The sequence below is a fragment of the Metarhizium album genome (genome assembly GCF_000804445.1).
Source record: "Metarhizium album ARSEF 1941 chromosome Unknown scaffold_3, whole genome shotgun sequence".
Classification (NCBI taxonomy): Eukaryota; Fungi; Ascomycota; class Sordariomycetes; order Hypocreales; family Clavicipitaceae; genus Metarhizium; species Metarhizium album.
The window spans coordinates 955,741-976,018 of NW_024467577.1; the positions used below are offsets into that span (position 1 = coordinate 955,741).

General features: G+C 52.4%; 6 protein-coding genes across 6 annotated transcripts; 1 reads left to right on the top strand and 5 right to left on the bottom strand.

Annotated features, from left to right (window-relative positions):
* Positions 1-1,335: 1,335 nt before the first annotated feature.
* MAM_02051 (uncharacterized protein) lies at positions 1,336-3,545 on the bottom strand (the record flags this gene model as incomplete). The annotated part of the gene is made up of 4 exons (XM_040820850.1): positions 1,336-1,971; positions 2,040-2,729; positions 2,790-3,396; positions 3,496-3,545. 4 exons carry the CDS (start codon positions 3,543-3,545, stop codon positions 1,336-1,338), a joined length of 1,983 nt encoding a protein of 660 aa, XP_040681193.1.
* A 1,660-nt stretch (positions 3,546-5,205) lies between these two features.
* MAM_02052 (uncharacterized protein) lies at positions 5,206-6,300 on the bottom strand (the record flags this gene model as incomplete). Its single annotated transcript, XM_040820851.1, has 1 exon — positions 5,206-6,300. One exon carries the CDS (start codon positions 6,298-6,300, stop codon positions 5,206-5,208), a length of 1,095 nt encoding a protein of 364 aa, XP_040681194.1.
* A 2,160-nt stretch (positions 6,301-8,460) lies between these two features.
* MAM_02053 (mRNA cleavage and polyadenylation specificity factor complex subunit) lies at positions 8,461-10,913 on the bottom strand (the record flags this gene model as incomplete). Its single annotated transcript, XM_040820852.1, has 5 exons — positions 8,461-8,597; positions 8,671-10,091; positions 10,143-10,270; positions 10,331-10,496; positions 10,579-10,913. The coding sequence occupies 5 exons, from the start codon at positions 10,911-10,913 to the stop codon at positions 8,461-8,463; spliced, it is 2,187 nt and encodes a 728-aa protein (XP_040681195.1).
* Positions 10,914-12,867: 1,954 nt separating this feature from the next.
* Positions 12,868-14,653, bottom strand: MAM_02054 (Sds3-like protein; the record flags this gene model as incomplete). The annotated part of the gene is made up of 4 exons (XM_040820853.1): positions 12,868-12,903; positions 12,985-13,468; positions 13,524-13,593; positions 13,660-14,653. 4 exons carry the CDS (start codon positions 14,651-14,653, stop codon positions 12,868-12,870), a joined length of 1,584 nt encoding a protein of 527 aa, XP_040681196.1.
* A 982-nt stretch (positions 14,654-15,635) lies between these two features.
* Positions 15,636-17,463, top strand: MAM_02055 (nucleolar protein 12; the record flags this gene model as incomplete). The annotated part of the gene is made up of 4 exons (XM_040820854.1): positions 15,636-15,646; positions 15,729-15,795; positions 15,869-16,975; positions 17,041-17,463. The coding sequence occupies 4 exons, from the start codon at positions 15,636-15,638 to the stop codon at positions 17,461-17,463; spliced, it is 1,608 nt and encodes a 535-aa protein (XP_040681197.1).
* A 571-nt stretch (positions 17,464-18,034) lies between these two features.
* On the bottom strand, positions 18,035-19,860 carry MAM_02056 (alpha-tubulin; the record flags this gene model as incomplete). The annotated part of the gene is made up of 5 exons (XM_040820855.1): positions 18,035-18,510; positions 18,593-19,096; positions 19,217-19,527; positions 19,619-19,653; positions 19,849-19,860. 5 exons carry the CDS (start codon positions 19,858-19,860, stop codon positions 18,035-18,037), a joined length of 1,338 nt encoding a protein of 445 aa, XP_040681198.1.
* Positions 19,861-20,278: the final 418 nt, after the last annotated feature.

Consider the following 20,278-nt stretch of genomic DNA (forward strand, 5'->3'; position numbering starts at 1 on the left):
GCGGGCGACCGAGGCCGAATGTCGACCAGCCGAATCGCCCATGGCTGTGTTCCGCCATCCAAGAGGTCCAGGATGGTTTGAGCTCCAACAGGACTTGGAGTCAGTCAATGCAAGCCAACAGACTCCAAAGAGATGCATGAGATGATGAGACCATTGGAGCGGCGAGACGGGCGCGTTTCTCGCCGGAGCCGCCGACAACGACACATCCTCTGTCCAGCCTCGGCGGGTGCTTCTTGCGGAAGTTGATGCCTGCGGCTTCCACCTTTGCGTCAACCCTGCGAGCGTCTTCTCGGCTCAGTCGCTCTGCCGCCATGCAAGCACAAGCAGATGCTGTTGGCGGCAGCCCCGGCGTCTGCGTCATGACCTTGTTCAGTCGCACAACCAACACCGCCGCTCCCGAGTCGCAGCAGCCCGAGTAGCACAAACAGCCGTGGCAGAATCATGATCATGGTCATGGTGTGGTGATGGCATGATGCCCGTACTGAATCGGCCGCAGCTGTTGAACAGCAGCGAAGCCTTGGCCCTTTGAAAGGCTCACATGTACACTTTACATCCGATTCGAGCCTTGGCCAACCTCACTCCGGCATAGCGGCTTCCCTTCTACTGACCCGTCATCTTGTCACGTTGTCATGTGCGCACAGCCTGCCGACATCCGTCTTCTCGATTCTCTTGATTGCAGCTAACTGGCAAAAGTTGCGTCTGCGTCATTCAGCCATCTGCCCGCGTCAATCCTCATTGTGTCTGGCAAAAATACCTCCCCTTTCCGTATCCCCCGCAAAGTCACCAAAACTTGAACTCGCCTTTTCGCGCCACCTCCGCTGCGATATGGTCGCCAAAGGTCAGTCCATGTTTACTTAGTTGTCCATTGTCATTGTGTTGTCCGACCGTATCTAGGCTTGCAAGCATTTTTAAAGCTGGCCCATATAGGCTGAAGAAAAAACCTTGGGATGAAACATCTTCAGAACTCCAGGATGGTCTGCCACCTACAGAAAGTCCGAGGTTTTCTTGCATACTCGTCTCCAATCCTGCTGAGGTTAGGTATGCCTCAAACCACATTTTGGGGTTAGAGTCGTCCTGGCTTTTAGGAAAACTCCATCGTCGACGCTTGTCCCGTTCATCACCGGGCGATAGCTTCTGCGTCATTACCACAGACAGATTGCTATCCTTTGTATGAGCATGTGAATATGTTGCCACATGGCGTATCGCGACTCCCTCGATTACAAGTCCCAGTTTCTCATTTGCAGTGAGCTCGAGTGTTATAATCCCATTCGGAGCCGGACTAGAAGGAAAGGTCAGTAGCTCGCCGTGGCATACAAAGCATCCATTCATGTCAACCTACAGACATCGAAGAGAGTTCACAATGATCTGGCCAAAAACTTGATGGATTTCTGACGAATCCAAGTTCTTGGAACTATCTCCACACACCTTCATATCCCATGGATGTTGAGGGCAGTGGACCAGGACATAATCTAGCTCAACGGTTGGTCCTCGACACGTATAATGGAATGTATCCGCGTTGATTTCTACAAAGAACGTATCCCCTTGGAAGGTGCACGTAATCTGAAACATGACCTGAATAATTGGGTCTGTCCACATCGGTATTGGTGTTGATGTTCCGACTATTGCGTCAGCATCCGGTCCAATTGTAGATAGCACTGGCGAAAATCGCAGGTTGCCAGATGGCGTCGCCTGCTCTAAATCATCAAGACACTGTTCCGTTTTCCAGCATGGACCGCTTTCAACCCAAATTTTAGCTGGGCCAAAATTTACTCCATAAAATCGACCAAACTTGAGGCGAATTGTGCCACGGCCAGGGGCAAACTGCATCATGGATGCCAAGGATTTGATGCGCTCTTCCAAAAGTCTTGCTGCTTCTCCTTCCACAGGTGGACGGCTGCTTGTGCTCATGTTCTTCGCAATGCCATATCCTCTAGGTGGAACAGCACAATGAGTCCGAGACCTTGGCAAAGTCTGATTGTAATCATTAGTAACATAGCTAACGAGGAAACAAGGCTTGTGCTTGACCGAGTATGTGTTACCTGTGATGATGGTGCCATGCTCACAAAAGACATTGGTGGCAGTTTCATGAGTTCGGAGGGCTGGCAGTCATCCAAGAGGCTTGGCTGGTTTATGCTGGGCGAGTTTCCTTGGGGGCAGCTAACAGCCTCGTCAAAGCAAATGAGGTCCTCTGACCTTGAAAAATCATTAGAGATACCCTGGGAGGATAATCGAGGCGAAGGACGATTAGCTACATTGGTGTCTAGAAGCGACTCATAAGATGAAGCTTCTTCTGTAGGTTGTGTGCCCATGCATAAAGACGCAGAATCGCCTTCACATGCTGTAGAAGGATCGGAACCTGGGCCAAGCTGTTCTGTTTGTTCATGTTTAAGGATGAGCCTTTCTGCTTCTCTGAAGAGATTTGAGATGGCGCTAGCTTCTTTGCATTTGTACCTATAGCCAGTGAATGCGCTAAACGGCTTGGTAGCATTTAGACGAATGCCTTGCTTGTAGGAATAAGTTGTCCGATCTGCTACCCAGGCATTTTTATTTTTTTCAGCAATCCTAATAGTCACAGCCGATTTTAGCAAACGGCGTTCAATTTGAATGTCCTGGCCGGAGGCGTATGTGGTTGGCAGAAGACCGACATGAGACAGACACCTGTAGACAAACTTTGCTTTGCCTTCCCTCTCGTTGTGGATAAGATGATGTAGGTGGCCGGATATTGCTGTCTAAAAAGAAAGAAATCAGTTGTATAGCCTCACCTCTGACTTCTCATATCAAGTACTCACTGCGCACTCCAAGAGATTGTTCAGAATGTTGACTGCATTCGTGATAGCATGTTCACCTGTGCTTGTGCCGATGTAAAGCATCGTCCCTCCTGCGTTGTGAGATATATAGCAGCCAAGCAGCTGCTCAAGACTTTCCAAGGAGTCAGGAAAGCCCAACTGACGCCATCCATCGTGGAATTTAAAGAATGTGTTAATCGTATACGCCTTCTCCTTCACCAACCCAGTCCATGTCCGCTTGTACAATAATGATTGCATCTCGAATGGGTATCTGTAATTATCAAAATCTTTCTCATAGCCTTCTTTCGATGCTGAAATTGCCGCCCAAGTAGTGATTTCTGAAGGAGGTACGATGTCAACTAGGAGCCCGCTGGCAGGGTCACCCGAGGCGCCGTCGGCGACGCGGTATTCGGCTACGAGTTTCGACAAATAACCTTCAATCACGTCGGTAACTTCAGCTTTCCATTGAGTAGGTGTCAGAACCTTGAACCATGGGACTTCAGGTTCATAGAGGATTTCCAAAATACGCTCGTTCTGCTCTCGGTCAGCTTTCGCTTGAGAAGATGTATCATCAAAGTCCAATAACGGCAACTTGCCTGCGCGTTCCAATCTTCGACCCAGTTCATGATCCGTTTGACGCCACTCCGCTTCAAAGGGGGATTTGAGGCAATATAAAATTCGACCAAAGCTAAATAATCCATGGTATCACCTTGCCACGTTTGGCTGGTAGTGCAAGGGGGGTTCTGTTTCGGCTATCATTGTGTGTCAACAAAACTGGACGCAACAGAGTGAAACCGTACGACAGAGTGATGAGCTTGAATGAAAAGATCACGACAGTGGCTCTATCTAACCCGCAAGATATAAAACTGCTGGCCTTACCAACTAAAATGGGTTGCTCTGGGACCTTGGATGTAGGTTGCAACAACAGCTGACAGTCATGGCGAGTATATCATCAGAACCAGATTCGATGTATTTATTCGGGAGTATTTTGCCTAACGAATCAACGGCCAAGTCTCACTTACCCATACTTTAAGTTAGCAGATGGACCAGAGGCAACAAACAATGTTCGCGGTTCAGCTGAGTACCTTGTTGCCTATAGGGTACCTAGGTAGGTACGTAGTACAGAGGACGGGGGAAGCCAGCGAAAAGCTTGCAAAGAAGAGAGAAACAGTACAACAAGAAGAGACGGAAACATGAGCTGCGGACTCTATTGCGTCCCTTGTGGCATATATCCATAGAGTCAGCATGGGCATCCTTCTAATGCAGCTTGGGAACTCACCTGTTGGGCGGAAAACGAAGACGGCACGTCGCAGTCTTGTTCTCGTCGCTGCAGCTGCATGAACATGGAAGAAGAAAAGAAAGACAGGCGAGGGAAACAGAATCGTGTTTACCTAGTATATCAAATAGAGACAGACGCTGCTACCTGCCCGTCACCTGCCCGTCACCTGCCCGTCACCTGCCCGTCACCTGCCCGCCAGCTGCTCCTGCCTGATACACAGACCAACTCGCACCACGTCGAATTCGGAAACAGATCACGGTAAGTGCTACCGAAAAAAAGCCCACGCACTTACTTGGTGAGCAATTGACTGATGATAAGACAGGGGGTATCTGGCGTATTTTCCAACGAAAGTTCAGAAAGGAATTAAAGAAAAAGGACATTACATGCCATCCCATGTCTGTTGAATCATCGACGCTGCCGCCCGCTATTCCTACTGTATGCACTCCTCTCTCCTTTCACAAAAGCACGTGTCCTGAAAAATAGTGTAGGTGGTACAAAAAGCCAAGACTCGCATGAGTCAAATCCATAAGTATGATGCCAAATAGTTCTTGCATGCATCCGGTCGATAAAATGTGTCAAGAAGTGTCAAGAACAATAGATCCAAAGGCAAGAAAAACAGTGATCAAATACGCCGCCAAGCGCCACATTATAATTTCCCCCCTCTTTATAGATTTATCGGGGACAGAGGCCGCGGGCGGCATCATATCTTATTTCGTAATGGTCAGCTTTTTGTTGACGTGTGTTAATCCATGCTGGTGGTGACATATATGCGAGCATAGGTGTAAAAAGCGAGGCATGGTACGCGGTGCGATTGGCCCTGGAGAGAGAGCGCTTCTCTCCTTTGAAGACCCAAGCTGACGATCTAAAGCGAATACTGCAACTCGAAGAGAGAAGGCGTGGTATTGTTTTAGATGCTAGAAATGCATGCGATGCTCCCGAAGCCGTAGTAGAATCCTCATGTCGGAATGCATGCTCCCGAAGCCGTAGTAGAATCTTATGTCGGAATGCATGCTCCTGAAGCCGTAGTAGAATCTTCATGTCGGAATGTTAAAAGCAGTACTGTAGCCAATTTCGTTTGTTGATGGGGTATCAGCAACGACCCGTCGAGTAGTTGTTGTCGAGAAAAAAGTCATTGTTCCTTTATTGTGCGCCCTTTACGTTCTCCTTGACGTTCAAGGCCCATTTCAGCTTATGCAGGGCTTCTCTCGCCTCTTCTAGTTGCTTTTCTTGTTCCACTTCTCTCTTCTTCGCGTTGGTTTTGATGTCTTTCAAGTCCTCTTCCTGAGTCCTCTTATACTCCTCAAATAGCCGAGCAATCTTTTCCTTTTCCCGCCGTAGTTCCTTGATATTGTTGTCTTGTTGTTCGCACAAGTCTCGCAATGTGGTGATCTTGTCGTCGTCAGACTTCCGTTCGTCGACAATGGTTGTGATTTCTCCCTTGATCTTGGTCATTGCACGCTTGACTTCCTCGCCTTGATCTCGCCAGTGAGAGGAGATTGCGTTATACCGCCCCTCCATCAACTGCGCATAGCTCGTTGCCTCGTCCACGCGGACCTTTGACTCGTTCTTCACCCGGTCCAGTTCGTCTTTCCAGCTTCTCTCGCTCGTCGTTGCGGCTTGTGTTTTCCTCTTCTCGAGTTCCACCGCACCCGTCAGCGACTCTACCTGACGTTCTTTCCGAGCCAATAGCGTCTTTGTTACATTTGCTTCTAGCAGTCGACCCTCGTACTCGTTCACCATTCGTTCCATCTTGTCTTCTAGCAATTTGGCAGCCTGCTTGGCCTCCTCTGCTCGTAATCGCTCGATCTGAATGTCTCGCTTCAAGGCGTCATTGTCGCTGACAAGCTTATTAATGACGCGTCCCGTCTTTCCGAGTCCAGCTTTCCCGATTGTTGAGTCCCATTGTCCATTGTCTACCTCTTCGGACAACGTCGATGGATCGTGTGGGAGGGACGGCTCAACGGCCCGTACACCATTGCCATGCCATCTTGAAATCGCCGTGTCAGCCCCGCCGTCCTGCCTTGACCTGGTCGTCAAAGGCGTCTTGTCTTGTTGAGCGTCTACGCCCGGCATGGTTGCGGCGGTGCCGGCGGTGGAATTGACGCTGCTGGAAAGGGCACTGCGTTTGCTGTCGGGACTGGACTCGGAGCCGTCGAGGCTGGGAACGCTGCGAATTGTGGCTGATCTCGCAAGAGCGTGTTTTGCAGCGTTGCTTGCCGATCGTGGCGTCGTCATACTGTTTATAGTGCCGGTCGACGCTGGCGCAAGAGTCTTTGCCGAGGAAGCATCCAGCTGTGCTTCGTCATGTGCAGATTTCGAAGCTGCGAAATGGCACGTACGAATCAGCAATTGCGAAGGTCGTTTCGTTTTGCCCTTTGACACGCATGGAGTTTTTTGAATCTTTTTCTTTTTCTTTTTCTTTTTTTCTTTTTTTCTTTTTTTTGTTTGAAAAAAAAAAAGGAAAACGGGAATAGGAGAAAAAAAAAAAAGGAAAAGCGAAAGGGAAAAACGCAGAGGAAGTGAGGGCAAGGCAAAAGCAAAAGCAAAGCGTGCTGGTGCTCGAAGCCGGGTCGACGTCCGTCCCCTTTGCGAGGAGGCAGAACTGAGGCTGACTGATGCGAGGGTGACAAGCCGAGACAAGACTTTAGACTCTACATGTGTAAGAAGTACGTAGTGAAGTGACACTCTAAAGAAGGCCCGGCCCCGGAGGCGTGAATGCAACTTCAGGTTCGGGCTCTGCGCTCCATAGGGCGAATGTACAAAGAGAATAGGGGGATTCATCGTACCGGTCCCAGAGTCTCGATGGATAGCGAATTCTCGTTTATGGAGGCGCTTCCTGAGCATTGCGCAAAGCCAAGAAAGCAGTCGAGCGCACCAGTCGCCGTGTCTCGTGGGTTGCGTCTCGCGTCTCGTTGCAAGACGCCGGCTCGAGACTCGAGTGATTGACCGGTCCGTGGGCCAGTGGACGCGAGTGGAGTGTCTTGTCTGGCTGTCACAGCACTGACATCGTATAATCTACGCTTGGAGTCGCGGACGGGCAGGCCAGCGGAATGGCAATGACAGGAAGAAGTCGATTCTGGAGGAGCGTGTTGTGTGCACATGTGTGGTCAAGCCGCCGTCAAAGACCAAAGGAACCAAAGGGACCAAAGGGGCCCCGGACTCTGGACATCTGGATTCTGGACCCTCTCATTTCAAACAATGACGCTACCTTACGCAGCCGCATCACCGTACGAGGGGGGGTCACTCTGTGCATGCAGCATCTGGCCGCAGAAATCCGGTATCCCTCGCTCCATTGCGTCGACGCTCGACTCTGGAGTGACTGTATTGTTTGGGCCGAGGACGCAAGACAGAGACGGAAGCCCGTGGAAACAACATTAAAATCGTCTGTGAGCTACTTGTTGCATGCTACTAGCTCTTGCAGGTACCCAAGGTACTCGAGTACCTGCGGCTGGCCCTCCGTTCCGTCCGAGCTCTTTGTCTCGACCTCTTTCTCACTACGTACTCCGTACTGTTATTGTTATTACCAGGGGCGCCGCACGCACATAATGCAAGACACCTTGTCCTGATCCCGGGATCCCGGGCTCCTGGGCGGGTCCGGGACAACAGCTTGCCACCGCTAGAGCTAGCTTGCCGTGGCCATGCATTGTGGGTGGCGCAAACCCAATTCCAGTTCCTGTCCCTCGATCAATGCTCAAACCGCATCCATTCCAATCATTGATGAGTGCCTGGTGCCCTGTACGTACGTCCTGGGCAGGGCAGGGCAGGGCAACCAGCTCGGTCTGTGTGTGTCAACTCAAGTGAGCGTAGGCGAGAGCGTGAGCGCCCGTGGTCCGTGTCGGTGTCAGGGTGAGTCTCTGTGCGTCGCTTCCACCAGTAGCCTAGCGGCCTTCACGTGTGGTGTCATGTAGTTACTTGTATGCGACGAGGCTGACACGCACAAAGCCGCAGACATCGGCAAACATACCTGGGCAGTCATGTCCCAAGTCGGCCGGGCCATCAGACCCATTTCTCTTGATTATCACGAGCCCCATCAATAAATATACGAGCCGCTTCTTGAGTCTCAACCGCGCCTCTGATGTTCTCTCCCTGCTTCCTTCCCATGTCCTCTGTCGACTCTTTGTGCATCTAATTGCCTTTACCAACCAGCCTCCGGGGACAGAACCTGTCAAGTGTCAAACTCATTATTGATGGGTTAACATCCAGAATCTCAAGGTGCTTGTCTCCCTCCCCAAGTGAACGCCTGTGAAATGCCTCATTTGATACCACAAAAAGATTTGCAACGTCGTCTGTGCGAGCTTCTTTCCCAAGAACAATTCCAGGCTCTCGAGGGGCCGACCAGGATTCCCATTGCGTACGACCAAAAATCACAAAGGCAAACGTCTTTCGAACATCTTCTCAAGTCGCAATCGCTGTTCCTGAAAATTCCAAGCCAGCACCAGCACCGTCTCTGGTCGTCTTGGCTTCGGCCGCCTCCACGAATCCAGGGCGATACTTGGACAGGTACTTGCCCGCGATTGGCCTGGCATCCTCAACTATATCGAAAGTCGTTAGCAAGTAAGGAGAGAAGAAAGATGGGCCAAAAAAAAAAAAAAAAAACCAACGTACACTCTGTCCAGATGTCTTGAACAGTATCGAGAGCCATTTCTTTCACAGGTGGCCGCATCATGGCCAAATACAGCAAACTCGTCAAAGCTAATTGCGTAACGCTAGGGTCCCGGCACATGTCTTTGACTCTCGACAGCATGGCGCGATTCAACTCTGGAATTTCGCTCAGAAACCTCGTCAAAACTTTATCTTGCGGATGTAGATAGGGAAGAAATCCGTTTATCAGGCGCAATGTATTTTTGTCGTAGTTCTTGGGATAATCGCCCCCCAGTCGAGATTGCATTTTGTCATTGTACCATTCCTCGCAGAGCCATGACACGGCGACATCAATATGTTTTCGGAAATCCTCCATAACGTAGTTGTATATAACTTCGCGAATAGTGTTGCTCAGAGTCGGCTGCCGCGACGATTCCTCTCCTTCACCCTTGACCGAGACTTCATCTAATCCAGTGGTGGACCGTGTGGCAAGTCGAGTCAGTATCGTCATCCAAGCGTCCTTGCTCCCTGAGCTTGCTGCCAGGCGGATAAACCCAGCCTTGTTCTTCTTTGCCGCGGGCTCGTCCAATGACTTCATCAGTTCGACCACCTTTGCTACTGTTCCACTTCCGGCGCTAAGCGCCATCTCTGGTGTAAGTTGAGGAGGCTGAGGCAAGCTGAAAGATGTGAGTGCCAGTGTACTGTCCAGAGCTGTCAGCTCAGTGGGAAGGGACGGTGATGCTCCGTCTAGCTTGTTCAGAATTTGCTCTGTATCTTCTGCCTGATAGAAATCGGGTTCATAGTCGTCGTCGTCGTCGTCGTCAACACCAAGAGGTGCAGTATTGGGGTTCAGTTCCGGAGCAGGTGCATTAGCAAGGGTAGTGAGCCGTCCGCGCACTCCGTCAACAGCCTTTAACAGTAATTGAGGGTCTAGACGTGACAGTGCTGTGACCGCGACTTTCGCTACCAAGGCCGCTGGGACTTGTGACAAGTCGAATGACTTCAGACCGTCATGGCCGACAAGAGTAAAGACATCAGCCAAGCTGTGTGGCCCAGAGCCGAGGGACGGAATTCGTGGTACATAAGACTCGGTTACTTGCTGGCGTTTGGCGTCCAAGCCATCGTGCTGTTGCGCTTCCAGTGGCCGGTTCCTACCGGAATCGTCCAGAACCTCCATTACCATGTGCATCGTACGTTCAACATGCTGGTGTATTCTTGGTACAATAGGGTTGTGGGGATCTCGCTTAGTGAGATGGAGCAGCAGTAATCTGGCGGTCTTCTCCATGGACTTGATCATGACTTTACTTCTCGGCGTCAAGGGCGAGTTGGCCAATTGAAGAGGGTTGAAGCCAAGTAATGCGTTGATAATTCGGCTTGACGTCGTGGGTCTGGTCCGTACGAGAATTGACAGGCTGTTTAGCGTCGCATCAATAACAAGAGCATCGCTGTACTCGAGTTAGCCTCATATGTAGGATATAGGTTTCCATCGTACTGACGTGCTCTCCTGTAAAACGCCGAGTATGCGATCTAGAAGACCTGACGCTTCAGCCTCGAGGTTTCTAGGATCGAGTGACTGATGACTGGGAGGAACCTTGTCCAGTGAGACGTCAAGAGTGCCAGCGTGCTAAAGTCCATATCAGTTGTGTGTCGATGGGCTCAAAAAAACGTAAGAGACAATACGCACTCGAAACTCTGCCCCCGTTGAGACAGTCTGCGCAAGAACCACCCTCTGGGCGAACTTAATGCAGCTAATCCTTACTGTTGGGACAGCATCCTCCCACACTCGCAATATTTTCTGCTTGATGCTCAACATCTTATCCCACGTAACCGTGTCGTATCCGTTATTTATACTGCAAGGTGTCATCGATTAGTCCATACTCTCAAGGCTATTCCGCGTCGACATCTCGACATCGAGGGGCTCGTCTGACTGACATCCACCGCAAAGCGAGCGGATAAATGCTCGCCGCCGCCAGAATAACACTCCGCAGCACTTGCGGGTCTTCTCTCTCATTCTGTAAAAGAGACTCTACCGTTGCCAGAACATAGAGCTGCATCGTTTCCTTCTCTCCGTTGGGGAGTGCAGGCGTTGAAAAGGCCTCGGCCAGGAATTCCGCTCCCCATCGTCGCAATTCGATATGCGCATTGGGTCCAATGATTGGAAGAAGGCCTCTGACCACATTAGGGTAGTACTTGACATCCCCCAGAACCAGCTTTCTCGCGTCATTGAGCTGGCGGATCTGCTCGGGCACGGACAGGTTGGAGCTCATTATTGCAATGTCTTTCGGCCGCAGCCTCGCGCCGTCGTTCGGTGTTTCTGCGCAGAGGTGGGATTAGTCCTCAAGCCCGGCTCTGGTGAAGGTGCCCGTTTGTGAGATGTCGTGCGACGAAACGGCGCTACGTGGGCGTGGGCTCGATTGTGCTCTCGGACGCCGTGAGGCGACTTCCATACCCTATGCGCACTGTATTCTAGTCGTTGACTGTTGTACCGCGAGTGAAGTTGGCTCTCAAGCAAAAGTCGTGCCACTACGCTGCCGCGATGTCGCCTGGAATATAGTTAAGTGCCTGGGGGTTGGAGATGCAGTCAAGGTTTTGGCAACAACCAGACGTGAGACGCGGATTGACCCACCCCTGTCAAGGAGCCCCAGCTTCAATCTTCTCTTGTCTGATGCCGTCGCGCCTGACCTCAGTTCAAGCTCCCCTGTACGTCAGGGTGCATTTAGCCGACAATGAACCGGCACGGCACTCTCAACCTCCAGATGTCGGATCATGGTCACTCGCAACTCGGGACATTTTGCGAAGCCAAGTACATTGTCGATTGTGTCTACAATCTATTCCGCTCCACCGAGGGCCCCCTGAAGCGCCTTGAATCCTCGCCGGCCTTCTGAAGATTCACTCCAAACTATCATGGCTGGGTGAGCAATCTCTCCGGATAAATCGTCCATGCCCCGTTACAAACTGTGTTCTGACCCAGCATCTGATGCAGCGGACACTCAACATACTACGATCGGCGGTATCGACAGGGCCCGGCGCTTATCCGCGCGCGCCGTCCTTACTTGTTCAAGAACGCATTCACTGGCCTGGGCCTCCTCGCCGTCGTAGGAGGTATATGTAAGGAATTGTTTGGCCCGCCCGTTGCGTCGTCCAGCATCAGGCATCTGACCGGTCAAAATAGATTGGTACACACTAAAGGCTGTCGGACAAGACGATTTCGACGATGTTAAAGTTCCTGATGCGCCGCAAAAGCAGGTGGCCGCAAGATGAAAATTGTGGCATTTTATACCACAAAATATAAATCACGCGTGCCGCCAACCTCGCGACGAAAATTCGCAATCCGGGTTGATAATTGTCAACGGTTTCATGGCAAGAAAGAGAGCCGGGAAATTGAAATTACTATGTGCGAATGCACAAGTGTAAGACTGTCTTGATGCAGCTACTTTGCTAACCTCCGACGCCTTCAATGACAAGAGGCCACGATTTTGTACAATAGCCGGAGACACTACCATCTTTACGTACCATGTATGGATAAAACAAAAAGCAGTAGTGTAGTTCCATTTGTACAGTTCTAAACTGTCCCCAAGGCGCTGACTTTTGTAATCACAATCATCCATCCGAACAACAAATGCAAGTAGCCGCGCCGCCCATGCAAAACTTTTGCCGACTCGGGTCTGGTTCATGTCAAGTTTTGTCCAAAGAAATAAAAACACCATATGTACCAAACTAAAGTCGTTATAATGTTCTGGGTATCATTTATCCGTCTGAAAGCAGTTCGCAGGCACAAGTCCGATTGAAAAGCAAGGCCGCCCCCCTTCCCCTCTTCCCCAAACTACGTCCAAGGGCTGAGTGCCTATACGGCTGCAGCTTTTGAGCTCCTTCCCATGTTTGGTATGCTTGCAACTCGCTTCATCTGGTGTGCCGCTGGGCTAAGTACGGACCGTGATAGCTCCGGTGATTCGGACATATGATGCAGGACTGCAGGTGACTTGCGGATTGGCGCCTGGCTATCAGGCATAGTTTTCATCTCTGCAGACGCATTTGGCGCCTGTATTGCAAAATGATTTGGCCGACTAACTGAGGCGACTGTTTGCCGGCCATCACTATGTATTCCCAGTTTCTGGTGCGCTTTGTGAGATGAGTGATTAGGGTTCGCCCAAGGCGTGTCCTTGATGAATTGCTCGCCTGCCGGACCAAGACGACTAAACGTAGGGTTCGGATAATCGTCTCTCAGTTGAGCCACACTTTTTTGCCTGCTCCGTCGGACTTGCTATAGTTGAAAAGATAGTTAGATGTGACTCGAGCAGTTGGCAGGCGGTGGTGGATGTTGAGTGGTGATGTACTTACCTCGATGGCGGCAAAATCAGCGTCCACCTCTGCTACCGAGGCCCCTTTCAGTTCAGGACCGGCAGGGAAACCCTCATATTTGGCAATCCCAGCCAAAGTCGAGACTTCTGTGTTGTACGCAACGGCGTTTCGTACTCGTTGCACGGGATCTTTGGGAAATAGTAGCCCATAATCTGGGAGGCTATGGGCAGTCCTTCTCGCCGTTTGAACCTCGTACCATTGGCGGTTGAGTGATTCCAGTACCGCCTCGCGTTTTTCTCGAACGGCTTGGAAATACTGGCTCCAAACTTGGGCTCGTACCGCCACAGCACGTCGTTCGTGGGCCTCTATTCGAAAGACGAGTTCGTGGTTTATCTCTCGTACTCTCTTGTCGAATCGGTCATCTAGGCATTGCTTCATATTGAGATACTCAGGGTGAGTCGGAACGGGTGCAAGTAATGACTGCTCTTCCTCCTCGAGTCTTTGTAGACGGTCTTTGTATAGTCTAGGACCAGGTCAGTTAGTTATCGTGAGCGCTCAGTGCACAGGAGAGGACAAACCTGTCTCTAAATAAGCAGAACATTTCCTCGATATGAGACCAATCCTTGAAAGCGGCATTCTTTTTCTCGGCTACAACATGATTAATAACGAGATGGCCAAATTTGGAGTGGACAGCAAAGCTCAATTGGTACCTACCCTCTTCGATGCTTTTGGCCGCCAAATCAGCCTCGTCTGCATCGACCTCGACGTCTTGATTCCTTTGTTCCGCATCTTCATCTTCCGCAATGTCAATTTGTTCTCCGTTGGTATCGGGACCTGGCGTATCACTGGGAGAAATATCACCCGAGCCGCCCTTGCTCTTCGAGCCGATTCGCGTAATTTTTTTGGAGACTCGAGTCCCCTTCTCCGGGCGCTCACCGTCGGTGGGTGCATCTTGATTTTCCGCAGAAACATCGTCTTCTTCGCCGAGAGATAGGTCCCCACTGGGAAAAATGGCCGGCGTTGTATCGTCGTCGTCAATGGAGGCATCCCCATCCGCACCAGTCTCGGCGGCTCCGAGTGAAGTCAGTCGCTTTCTTAGCGGCTGATCTGACTCGGACTGGTCTCCCATAGGCGAACGCTTTCTTTTCCGCTCTTGCAAGTCTCGTTTGCCCTCGCCGTCGGCACTAGTGTTTTTGCTGGCGAAGGGCTTCGTAGGAGAATCGTCGCCAGAGGCCACTGACGCATCGTCGGCCGACAGCGACTCGTCGTCGCGGTTATTATCATTATCGTCAATCAACCTGGAGGCGCTTCGTAGCTTGCTAGGCGTGTGTTCGAAGGTCTGGCCTTGGTTGTACTGGTCAACTACCACGTCTCGTCGTCGTCGGTTTCGCGGTGTGTCGTAGAGCCTCTCTGTTTCGGCCTCGGTATCATTGGCCTCTGAATGATCGACAGAATGGGCGTCGGACAGAGCGCTTTCGGAGTCAGATGCGCCGTTCTTGGTGTCGGCCTCAGGCTGGTCATCCCCGCTGGCATTGGAGTCGTCGGCGTCATTGCTGCGGGCGCCCATATGCATGTGCCCAATATCCTCGTCATTAGCCTCGCCGTATTCAACTTCAGTCAGAGGACTAGAAACATTGCTGTCCTCAACATCAGGTTCGCCCGGCCCCGGAGGCGTCAGGGTGCCGCGCACAGAGGTGGTGGCCACCATGACTTCTCGGGCCCGTTCGGTGGACGTTCGATCGCGTTCAGAGTGTGCTTCCGACGGATTTTGAGAGGAGCGGGACCAAAACTACAGTCCTGCCCGGACGAAACGACGGAGTGTGCGACGACGCGAGCAGAATCTAGGTCCTACTACACGAGCCCAAGGTCCGACAGGTAAAAGAGGACCGGTGTGTGATGCGGCAGAGTCTGCAGTCGGCAACGTGGTCGAGCCCGCCTCGCAATGGAATTGGCAAATGGCAAAGACGGCGCAAACAAGATGTAGAAGAACCATTCACAGAGCAATCGTAGTATTTGGGGGGGGGGGGGAAGGCATGGATCGAGAGAGGCGGGCGGCTTTGGCGCAGAATCGGCGTCTGTGACAGTTCCGGCTCTGGGTAAAGAAACTGCGACCTGTGAGTACTCGGGACGGGGGGACGGAATAGAGCAGTTGGTGTGCGGCGTCTAGTGCGTACAGGGGGAGCCTGGGGCTACAGCGGCGGGCGACGGCACCTGGGTGGCAAGCAAGCAGGCTGTTGGCGGGCTGCCATCTCACACCTGCCCCATTTGATTTGATTGCTGCACATTGTCAATGGATGGCATTTATGAGTACAGCGCATAGTTGCATACTCCGTACGGTAGCACCCAACAGCGGGCAGGCAAATGGTGGGGCCTTCCGGCGGTGAGTTGCGGCACAATGAGGGTCATGAGGGCCTCGAGCGGCCAGCCGCGAGCCTGAAGCCAATGACGCATTCTTCCGGCCGCAAGGCTCTGGCTGGTGGCTCAGGCTATAGCCCCACCTGACCTCCTTTGGCCGCAAGTGCATTTGCTCTTCCGACTTGGGGGTGTCCCACGTCCCGAATTTTGGGGCATATTTATCGATATTTTTTTCTCGCAACAGACAAGGTCGCAACCGAAAGCCTGCGGACCGACCCATAGCAAATAAAAAAACCCAGTCGACACATTGGCGGCACAGTCAATAAGCCCGAAATATGAGGAAAAAGTATGCCGAAGCTGCAATTGATCATCTTCTTGTCTTTCTTGCTGTTCCTTTGCCAATGATTATCATCACTAACAAATCTCAGAAGTTCAGTGCTGCAGGCTTCGTCCAAAGCAATTGACCCCACCCTCGACGCCTTGTTTGCCAGCAGTGTACGTACAAACACGTTTTGACGCATTTTCCTTCCTTGTCTAGGACAGTTTCGTTGAGACTGACGCCTCATAGTCGGGACCTGTCCAAGCTCCCTCGACGTCTCGGTACTCTGCGTTGCTGGAGCCGAAGGCTCGCGAAGCCCCCGAGTCAGCAGCCGAAACTGAAAACAGCGAAGACGATGACGCGGCGGAGGATGACGAGGAGTCGTCAGAAACTGGCGAAGAATTAGACTATGACGACGACGAGGATGTCGAAGACCAATCATCAAGTAATGAGGACAGTGGTGGTGAGGAGTGCGAGGACGAAAATGATGAAGACGTGGTAGAAAAAGAGGGGGATATTGCCATGGCCGAAGTTGAAGACCGAGCTTCTGGGGCGGGGGAAGTTGGGAATCGACCCAGACGTGAGCGGAAACGAAAAAGAAAGGATGACGACGACGACCTGGAAGCGAAGTACATGGTCAATTTGACAAAGGGTGACAGAGAGGAACCACCAGACAAGCGACGAAAAGCAGACGAGGAGAACGATGCGGGCGAAGACGACGTGATTCCGGTCCATGAAACCGTGGCACAAGAATCTACAGACTCAGACCTCGAAAAGGCGTCGCGAACAGTCTTTCTTGCCAACGTCTCAACGGAAGCCATTTCCTCCAAAGCTGCCAAGAAGACCCTCATCGCCCACCTCTCGTCTGCCCTGGATCCTCACGATCTGCCCACTCAAAAAATGGAATCCATTCGCTTCCGATCTGTCGCCTTCTCTACGGGCTCCATGCCCAAAAGAGCAGCCTACATCACAAAGTCTCTCATGGGAGCCACGACCAAGTCCACCAACGCCTACGCCGTCTTCTCCACCCCGGCTGCCGCCAGACTCGTCGCCTCCAGGCTCAACGGCACCGAAGTCCTCGGCCGCCACATTCGCGTAGACAACGTTGCACACCCCAGTCCAACAGACCACCGCCGGTGCATATTCGTCGGCAACTTGGGCTTCGTCGATGACGAAACGGTCGTCAGTACCAACGAGGACGGCGAAAAGGTTGAGAAGAAGCGCACCAAGCTTCCGTCCGACGTCGAAGAAGGCCTCTGGAGAACGTTCAGCAAGACGGGCAAGGTTGAAAATGTGCGTGTCGTTCGTGATTCCAAGACCAGGGTCGGCAAGGGATTCGCATACGTCCAATTCTACGTGAGCTCCCTTGATTTTGCCCCCTCTATCCCCTTTTTGCTCCTCACTGAACTAGGCTTTCACAGGACGCAAACGACGTCGAGGCCGCTCTCCTTTCCGACGGCAAGGCATATCCCCCCATGCTCCCCCGCAAACTCCGCGTCACCAGAGCCAAGGACCCTCGCAAGACTGCCCGCACACAGGAACGCGCCCAGGCAAAGGCCGTCGCGGCCCACAGCAAGGCCCGCAACACAAAGTATACGCCGAAAATGACGCCCGAGCAACAAGCTGCCGCCGGACGAGTAAACAGGCTCCTCGGCCGCGCGGGAGCCTTTCTGCACCGCAAGAAATCAGGCAGCTCCGGCGCCAACGGCACGTCGAAACAAAAGGTCGTGTTTGAGGGGAATCGCGCGTCGTCCAAGGATGGAAGACACAAGGATTTGAAACTTGGTAGAAGGGGCAAGGGCAGGCCTAAGAGCCGAGCGGCAAGCAGAGCAGCGCAGTGGTGAAAGAAGTCTCTATAGGAGGTTGTGCCTGATCTTTAACTTTATTTTACTTTTCTCCCACTTCAATCTTGAAAGTCGTCATCTTTCTGGATACGGTTGGCCCTGCCATGCACCCCAGCCCGCTGGCCTGGAGGGCGCAAATGTTTCGTGTTGGTGGAAATACAGCATGAAGAATTCCGCGTCCCGAGCAATCTAAAACATGGATCAAAGAGGTGCAAGAGTAAACAAGTCGAGAGAGTATCGCAACATCAATTTCGCCTACCTACCATGCAAACGCGGCGGAGTGCCAGTGCCTATATATACGGCATGGCGTTCAGTTAATAGATGGAAAAAAGGCCTTTTTTCCCCATTTCCCAGAGGATCCTATATTCATTCGAGCAATTCCCGTCATTACTTTGCTCACACCAATCTTGGCTTGATACCTAGGCCGTGGAAGGGTAAAAATTTCCGTTCAACAAAGGACACACACCAAGTACACTAGGAGATTTGACTGCTCGACAGCCCGAAATCTCAGAAACAAGCCAGGTTTCCAGCTTTGTCAGGAGGCAGAAACATGGTGAATGCATCAGTGCCCTCAGTACTCGAGCTCCTCCTCTGCCTCGACACTATCGGCGCCAACCTCTTCGTAATCCTTCTCTAGGGCTGCCAGGTCCTCACGAGCTTCCGTGAACTCACCCTCCTCCATGCCCTCACCAACATACCAGTGCACGAAGGCACGCTTGCTGTGCATGAGGTCGAACTTGTGGTCAAGCCGAGACCAGGCCTCGGCAATGGCGGTAGTGTTGGAGAGCATGGAGACGGATCGCTCGACGGAGGCAAGCGCGCCGTCCTCGGCCGGGGCGGGGACGGCCATGGGCTTCTGGTAGTTGATTCCGAGCTTGAAGCCAGTTGGACACCACTCCACCAAGTTAAAGGAGGCCTTGGTCTTGACCTGTGCAACGGCGGCGGTACAGTCGCGGGGAACAACATCGCCGCGGTACAGGAGAGCGACAGCCATGTACTTGCCGTTGCGAGGGTCGCAGACAACCATCTGGTTGTTGGGCTCGAAGCCTGTTCCGGCCATGTCAGTACCAAATCTCACGGGTTCAATGGCAGAATTGAAAGGTTTGCTGGTTTGTGGGCTATTGCATACACTGGAAGGTGAGGTCAGCAACCTTGAAGCTCTCATGTTTGCTCTTGGAAGCGGAAACAACGGGGGCGTAGCTGATCAATGGGTAATGGATACGCGGGTAAGGAACCAAGTTGGTCTGGAACTCGTTGAGATCGACATTGAGGGCACCGTCAAAACGCAGGGAGCAAGTAATGGAGCTCACAACCTGCGCGATCAAACGGTTGAGGTGCTCGTGCGAGGGCCGGGTGATATCCAGGTTGCGGCGACAAATATCGTAGACCGCTTCATTATCGACTAGGAAAGTGCAGTCAGAGTTCTCAATGGTGCTGTGGGTGGAGAGGACAGCATTGTATGGCTCAACAACAGAAGTGTTGGTGCGAGGAGAAGGGTAGACGGCGAACTCGAGCTTGGTCTTCTTGCCGTACTCGGTGGCCAGGCGCTCGAGCATAAGAGCGCCGAAGCCAGAGCCGGTGCCGCCTCCAAAGGAGTGGAAGATCAGGAACCCCTGAAGGGAGCTGCAGTTGTCTATCCAAGTGAACTCAAAATTAATATCAAAAGCCATTATTACACCCATGGAAGCGACAGAACCCCACCGCCCACATTGGATGAATAAGGAAGAGTCGGACTTGGGTTGTGTGTACTCACCCGTAACGCGGCGAACACGGTCCATGACAGTGTCAACCATTTCCTTTCCAATGGTGTAGTGACCACGGGCATAGTTGTTGGCCGCATCCTCCGTTCCGCTGATCAACAGTTCGGGGTGGAAGAGCTGGCGGTAGGGCCCGGTTCGGATCTCGTCAATGGGAGAGGGGTCAAGATCCATGAAGATGGACCGAGGAACGTGTTTGCCATTGCTAGTCTCGGTGAAGAAAGCCTCGAAAGCACCTGGGTCGCCCACATCCTTGGCGTTTGGGTCAGGCCGTCCATCGGGACCAAGGGCATGTTCGAGAAGGTAGCTGCATCGACACTTGTTAGAAACACTGCTTCCACCGGCCAGAACAGAGTGTAGATACTAGACAGCATATATCTACTCGGACGGCAACGTACAGCTCCCAAGCAGAGTTACCCAGCTGGACACCGGCCTGGCCCAGGTGAAGGTGAAGAATCTATTGCCAAAGCGATTAGCCGAGGCCTAGTTCCGCAACAGGCGGCGAAAGCAGGGAGAGCGAGGTCAGGGGACATTGAAGCGTGGTGGTATGGAAGGACGAGGCCCCTTGAGTGACGGACGCAGCAAGGGGGAGCACAGTGGCCGCTCACGACAGTGTCACAATGCTTACCTCGCCCTTCATTTTTCGTATACACACAGTCGGAGAACCGGTCGGTGGCAAAGCTGCCTCGAGAAGCTCAGAGGCAAGTCGGACGAACTACGCGCACAGCGCTGTGGTCGGAGGAAGGGCGCCACTAAGAGCAGGCAACAGGAGGTGGTGAGTCGTGAGTCGTGACGATGATTTGCCAGTGGCGGCACCAGGCTCGGCTTGGGACGACATGCGCGGCACCACAGGGGCAGCCGGTGCTAGTCTCCAGACCGGCGACATGGAGACGGGGGCGGAACGGTCGAAAACCTGCAGACAAAGGCACCCGGTACCTGCAGCCAGCCATGAACCTCGGCGGTGTGCAAGGTATCGACCGCTCACCGCCAATTGGCAGCCGTAAGGAGGCAGGGGCTGTGGCCGTGGCTGGCGCCAGTAAGTAAATTATAGCACTCAC